The following is a 7,334-nucleotide window of genomic DNA, read 5'->3' as shown; positions in this document are numbered from 1 at the left end:
CACAGGAGGACACAGCAGCTGATTCACTTTGGGGCTGAAAACGAGCAGATTCATATGTTCATGTTGTACCCATACATTATTGCATTGGTAGCCTACTGTATTATTGTAATAATTGGAAATTAATTCCTGTTCATTGTTCATGCACTTGTATATTGTTGTTGGTTTTGATATGGGACACTGATGAAATTTGAGCCTAAAGGCTTCAGACTGGTCTGGAATATCAGAACAGCTGTAGTTAATTTGTTTGTTTGTGGTCTTGTGTGTATTTTTTTAGACTTTTTATGTGTGCGACATGTTACTTATGGTTCTTATAGTTGATAATGGTTCTGTAACATCATTTTATGTAACGCTTTTGCCTGTTATGTTCAATTTATCACCAATAAAGACAGAGATAAATAAAGAGATAGTTTTTGTGAACATCAATGACATTTAAAACGGTGATAACTGAAACAGATATACAACACAGCATGTATACAGGGTGTATATGTATGTATATGTACACATGATGCATGTGTATACACATTTGTATTGCAGACAGACCTAAGTACTACACAGATAAGAACATCTGCCTCTGCACTACCAAAGTGAACCTAAAAGAACTATAAAATATATAACACACACTGTTGTCCAAACCCACACAATCAACAGACAGAGACAGCATCTTGGAAGTTTGTGATCAATACTGTATGGTGATGTCACCAAGTGGTTTCCCATTTCATAGGGGTATGTTTTCACCTCTTACCCCTACCCCTTGGTTTCAAGGGCCAAGGGGTAGGGGTAAGGGCCAAGGGGTAGGGGTAAGACGGTCCAGGAGAACTTTGTTCTATGCCCAACAAGGGGTCCTTAGTCCTTTAGTTCCTTTAATACCATGTTCACTTGTTTTAAACCATCACTTTATATTGTGATGCCTTTTACAATCAAAATCTATAGTTACGCTTGAGGCTGTGACTAATACCTGGAACAATAATTCCCATCCCAATGCAAACTTTGTTTACTGCTCCCACTGCAGCTTGTGTGTTAGCGCCACCCTGTGTTGTTCAGAGGACGAGGCACTAAAGCACAAGCAAAATAAAACATTCCCATTTTCTTTTAATGTAGCACATTCATTTAGTTATACCTGAACTCCTTCAGTGGGTGTCCTATTTCACTTTTTTATGAACATCGTGAGCCACTAAGAATAAAGCTTTGACCCAGACCATAGATATGAGTGTTATATAACCTGTCACAGTGTGCTCCGGTGGCCTGCTCCCTGCAGTTCAGACACTCTCCGGTTTCTTCGTCACACTCCTCTGACAGTCCGTTACATTCACAGGGTCGACAGGAAGGAAACCCCCAGAACCCCCCCTGGCAGCGGTCACAGCGTCGACCTGTGACCTCCAGGTGACACACACACTGACCTCTGACCTGATCACACAGCTCCGCTTGCGAACCTCGAGGGTCACACTCACATGCTGCAAACACAACGGGAGAAAAGTGTTTGATGGCCATTCTCATATTTGGTTATGTCTCATAATTTGTTGCAGCATTTGTTATGTTATCTTTTTAACCGAAATGGTGCAAAATCAAAGCTTTTTTACCACCTGGAAACAGCTCTGAAATCATCTAATGGTCAATAAACCCATTTTCATTCAGATATATTGAGCCAAAGGTCAAGGGCCCCCTTTAAAATTGTATTTTCCAAAAGTTGTTATTTACTGGCCAGGTGCCACTGGATTCCCTAGATTATATCATTTTTTATTAAAATATAATATTAACATCTTCCTTTAACTAGAGCCGTCTGCAGCCCCTCAGTCAGCCAGAAAAACCATAAGAAGAACTTCCTCATTGTGTTGTATCTTGTGGATGTGAGAGTTTCTCACGTTTGCAGCCGTCAAGTCCAAAACCAAACGTCAGTGGTGCACAGGTATCACAGCAAAGTCCAATCACATTGGGTTTACATTCACAGAACCCTCCCAGGTCACTGCAAGATGGTCCAACAGAGCCGATTGCGTTACACCTGCACACTGGCAATGGGAAACCAGAGCTTCACTTAGAAAGGCGGGCAGCCCCTGCTGACACTGACTCTTAACCCCCCCACCACACTTTGCACTAGCCTTCATCCAGACTTTACATGTGACTATTGCATTCAACACACAACACATTCAGCATTCATTTTCTCATGCTAAACAGCAATTTTCCATATATTTGTTTTCTTTATTAATTGTTAAAATTTGTGTTTAACACGTTTATTTATGCAACAATAACCAGGGAAATTCCACATAAGATTAACTTTCTGTGTCAAACCATTTACTGAAAAAAAAGAAATTAAAAAAACAGGGATAATGAGAAATCTGAAAGTGTAGAATCATTACATTTATAAAAAAAAAAAAAAATACTCAGTAATGTTTTTTTGGTGCGATACGTACGAACAGCTCCATTGTGGACTCGTGCCGACACACTCTTGATGAGTCCCTCGCAGACTCCAGCCGCGCCCTGCGGGCCGAGCTCAGCAGCCAATCCGACGCAGCGAACGTGTTGGAAAGAGTTGAGGTCACGCTGGGAGCAGAAGTCAGGGACGGACTGGACCCTGGGGATCAGACCCATCTGGACACATAGGACAGACACAGTTTCAAGTGGACTGGTCCAAGAATAATGTATCAAAAGATGGAGACAGACACACACACACACACACAAACACACACACACACACACACACAGTTACTAATTCATACTGCTATGCTCTGATTGGACAGTCACTACGTCCTGCTGCTGTGCTCTGATTGGACAGTCAGATTACGTCCTGCTGCTGTGCTCTGACTGGACAGTCAGCATGTCCAACAGATGAAGACTTCCTCACCGAGTCGATCAGGATGTGTGAGCTGGACGAGGCGTCCGATCCCGGCTGTCTGTTGAAGACAACGTTCACAATGTACCGACCGCCTGTGTTCAGACACAACGCCGAGTCCAGAATACGTCCTCTGCAGACAAACAGGAAACAAATAATTAACTAATACATACCATGAAACTTCCCCAGTTGATTACTGAGTTTAAGAAAAATATATATCTTTCATTACAATTTTTATGAAATTAAGTTAAATATGCACATTATTAAGTATCTTGTTAAAAAACTGCTTATTTGCATATATTTCCAGAACAGATATCTGAACATTGGAAAAAGCCAGGTCAAATTTCTTGTTTCATTTTGTTGACATATTAGAGTCAAAAGGTTTTACGGGGGGGGGGGTATCTAATTTTATCTCTATAAATCAGTATATTGTCAACAGCAATTGAAAACTCAATCAAAGCAAAACTCAACCAGGAGGAACAAGAGTCAAATGGGGCTTGGGAACTGAGGACAAAGGGAACTCAGGACAGTGTGGCTTGGGGACCAAAGTGCTGCGGCCTGCTAGGCATGAGGCCCAGGGCTGCGGACTGCAGCAAAGGGGAAACCCCACTGGTGGCCGAGCAGGTTGTCGAAGATGCCTTGGAGGCCGACAGCAAAGGCACAAACACTCTGGAGAATGACGGCAAGTGCAAAACACCTCTGGACACTGGATAAGGGTGAAAATGCCTTTGGAAGCCGTCGGAGAGGGCAAAACTTCTCTGGAGACCGGTCAATCCGTCAAAGTCCCTCTGGAGGCCGAATCTGAGGGCAAGGCCCCTCTGGAGGCCGTCGGAGAGGGCAAAACTCATCTGAACATCAGTGGAGCGGGCAAAACTCCCTCTGGAGACTGGGCAACTGTCGGAGCCCCTCTGGAGGCCGGGCAGGCCAGCGATGGTTGGCTGCCTATGGAAACTAAGCAGGCTGAAGGGTTAGCGTGGCTGAAGACAGGCGACAGGTCAGCAGGGCTGAAGACTGGCGACAGGAAAACAGGAAGAGAAGTCAGCCGGGCCGACGACAAAACGGCTCAGGGGTGTCTGACCCAAGGTAAAGTTACTGAGAAATTAGACAAAACGCGATGAATTATAGATTATTATAAAGTGCATCAATCTTGGATTTAATAGTTTGGATTTAATGCTCAATGACCCCGAAAAAGGCTGGAAGTTCCAGGCTTGATAAAAAAACACCTGTAGAGGCTAGAAAGACCCAGAAGAGACCTCCGTAACTGCTAACTTGTTACCTTTTAGACGCAACAATTTGGTAAGTAGCGAGCTTGTATGGTTTTAAAATGATTAAAATATAAATCAGAGGTGCTTTTTTTACGCGTGGGCGAGAGTCTCGGTCTCAGAGGGTTAATACTGTTCACACAGGCAACTTACGCAACCTCGCCACGGTCCGTTCAGCACCAGGGTGGCACGTCATAGTCCCAAGGAGAAATCCAAATTTTTTATCCACCGAACAAGATACTTTATCCAGAGGTTTGTGTCGCCTGGAAAACCTGCCAGGCTGCACCCTCTAAACACGCTTCTTTCCGTCATTCTCCAGAGTCCAATCGATGAGCTGATGATGATGACGACTTTATGTCACAACCCAGTGTCATTTTATTGAAGCATTAATTAGTAAAGCATTTCAAAACAAAGGAAATAATACACCGAAATCAGAGCATACACAATGCGTGTTACCAATCCAGGCCTCTGATAACACAGCTATATATTTTATCTGTATGGCAAAAACAACAATAGACTCCTGCATGTTCCCCACACATAAAATAGCCGCTACCGAAGATGGACATGGGCAACCATTACAACAAGCTCTGGGCTGGAGAGAAGTTGACGCAGGATATGGCGTCCGGAGCCATGATGACCGTCATTTCTTATAGGGCCTCCACAAGTCCCAGAGAATATAGCCAGGCAGGTCCTGTAGCCAGGTAGCTAGTAGGCAAAGAAAAAGGCAGGCTGGTTGGCTGCTTAAGCTCTGGAAGGCCGACAGTCCTGGAGACAGGATGGCTGGTTGGCTGCTGAAGCTCTGGAAGGCTGAATTTGCGATCCACAGCCCGCCAGCGAACCTTCATGAGGTGCCTAGCAAAGGCGGGATCTTAATGCAGACAGCGATAAAACTTAACCATGAATTCACCATGAGAGTCCAAAGGGTGAATGTCATGCTCAAAAACTGTTGGGTCCATTAGTGGTCGGGTTTTTCAGGCAGATAAAGTAGTGAGGCTTGGACCCAAATGCAGTTAAGGTCAGATACAGAATTTATCAACAACTTCCAGGCATGGCATGGTTGGCAGGCATACAAAGAGCAGACACAAGACAAAAACGACAGAAGACAAGACGACATGAAGCATACAAAGATCCGACACCAGACCAAAACATGACGACAGAAGACAAGACAACATGAAGCATACAAAGATCTGACACCAGACAAAAACAACAACAGAAGACAAGACTACATGAAGCATACAAAGATCTACAAACAAAGCATACAGCATCACAAATGAGAGTGTCCTCCAGCCCACTTGATGTAATACCTACAAAGTTTTCACTGAAAGTAATAGATTCTGTTGGGCCCCATTTGATCTCTATTTTCAACAGCTCCCTATCTGCTGGTTGTGTTGATGATTATTTTAAAACGGCTTGCGTGAACCCACTTTTAAAGAAATCTGGTTTAGATCCCTCCCTCCCACATAATTTTAGAACAATTTCAAAACTGCCTATTATTGCAAAGATTTTAGAAAGAACTGTGTTCAAACAGCTGCTCACTGTACTGGAAAACAACAAAATATTAGAAAAGTTTCATTCTGGTTTTAGGAAGTATCCCAGCACTGAGACTGCCCTGCTTAAAGTCACCAATGACCTTTAAATGTCTGTTGATGAGAGTGCTGTGCTCAGTCCTTGTACTCCTGGACCTGGACCTTAGCGCGGCTTTTGACCCCATTGGTCACAACGTCATGTTAGACAGACTGAGGCACTGGGTGGGGATCTCTGGTACTGCCCTAGAATGGTTTTCGTCCTACCTTTCAAATAGGAAGTTTTGTGTGTCTGTAAATAACTATGTCTCCTAGTTCTGTCCAGTTAAATATGGTGTGCCTCAGGTGTCGGTCTTAGGACCCATTTTGTTTTCCTTGTATCTGCTTCCCCCTTTATCTCCCTCATATTATCCATAAACATGGCATTTATTTTCATTATATTTCATATTTATGGTGATGACACACAAATATACCTGCCCGTCAGATGGACAGACCCTGGAATAACTGCCATTGTAAAGTTAAAAAATGGATGTCAAATAATTTCCTCCAGCTGAACTCAGACATAACAGAAATCCCGTTCTTCGGGTCTCAGCAGATGGCAAATCAAATACTGCCATTTGTCGGGTCGCTAGTAAATCACATTAACCCTGTGGCAAAGAACCTTGGTGTTTGGTTTGATAGTCATTTAAATTTCGAGCAGCACATCACAAAGATTGTTCAATCATGTTTTTATCAACTTAGAAATATAGCTAAAATTCGATCTATGTTAACTTTTAAAGACACTGAGATCATTTTACATGCCTTCATCTCATCACGCCTGGATTATTGCAACAGCATTTTTACTTGTTTAACCCAAAAATCAATGGATGGACACCAGAATGTCCAGAACTCAGCTGCCGGGCTTTTAACCAGAACAAAGAAAAATGACTTTTAAAGCTCTTCCTGACCTCTCGCCTTGTTATATTTCTGACCTTTTATTCCCATATACACCAGCACACACATTGAGATCCTCGGGCAGAGGCCTGCTATCTGTTCTAGAGTCTCGACTGAAAACTAAAGGGGACAGAGCGTTTGCTGTGAGGGCCCCGAGGCTCTGTACCAGCCTGCCCGAGGAAATCAGGTCAGCTGAGTCAGTGAACTCTTTTAAATCAAATCAAATCAAAATTTATTTATATAGCACTTTACAATTACCAGCAGGTATCCAAAGTGCTTTAACAAAATGAGTAAAATCACAACATACAATAGAAAGAGTAAACATAGAAAACAGTAAAATCAGAAAAGGTTACAAAGAAACAAAATAATGAAATTTTCCCACCACTGCTATGTATCAAAAGCCAGACTGAACAGATATGTTTTGAGTTTGGACCTGAACAGAGTGCCATCTGTAACAGTACGTATATCAGGTGGTAACTTGTTCCAGAGTCTCGGGGCAGCAACTTCAAAAGCCTGATCACCCCACCGTTTATACCTGGACCTTGGGACTTTCAAAACCAACTGAGTTGAAGACCGCAATGACCGGTTGTGTTCCCGCACAGTTCAAATTTCAGACAAGTACTGTGGGGCAAGACCATTTAAAGCTTTAAAAACAAACAATAAAATCTTAAAATCTTTTCTAAAACGCACCGGGAGCCAATGCAGGGTGTAGAGAACGGGAGTGATGTGACCACGTCTAGGTGTATTTGTTAAAAAGCGAGCAGCAGCATTTTGAAGAAGTTGAAGACGTGA

The 7,334-nt window shown here is 43.0% G+C and overlaps 1 protein-coding gene across 2 annotated transcripts in view; it reads right to left on the bottom strand.

Moving 5' to 3' along the window:
• Positions 1 to 7,334, bottom strand: part of lamb4 (laminin, beta 4) — a 55,820-nt gene that overhangs the window by 23,228 nt on the left and 25,258 nt on the right. For both annotated transcript variants that reach the window (XM_034879194.1, XM_034879195.1), the window contains 4 exons: positions 2,837 to 2,957; positions 2,406 to 2,583; positions 1,860 to 2,003; positions 1,220 to 1,451 (listed from right to left, as the gene is read on the bottom strand). In XM_034879194.1, coding sequence (XP_034735085.1) covers positions 1,220 to 1,451; positions 1,860 to 2,003; positions 2,406 to 2,583; positions 2,837 to 2,957 — 675 coding nt within the window. The remainder of the gene's footprint in view (positions 1 to 1,219; positions 1,452 to 1,859; positions 2,004 to 2,405; positions 2,584 to 2,836; positions 2,958 to 7,334) is intronic.

The sequence above is a fragment of the Etheostoma cragini genome, chromosome 8, assembly GCF_013103735.1.
Source record: "Etheostoma cragini isolate CJK2018 chromosome 8, CSU_Ecrag_1.0, whole genome shotgun sequence".
Lineage (NCBI taxonomy): Eukaryota > Metazoa > Chordata > Actinopteri > Perciformes > Percidae > Etheostoma > Etheostoma cragini.
Note: the sequence above shows the minus strand (reverse complement) of the source record. Positions and strands in the feature narration are given on the sequence as shown.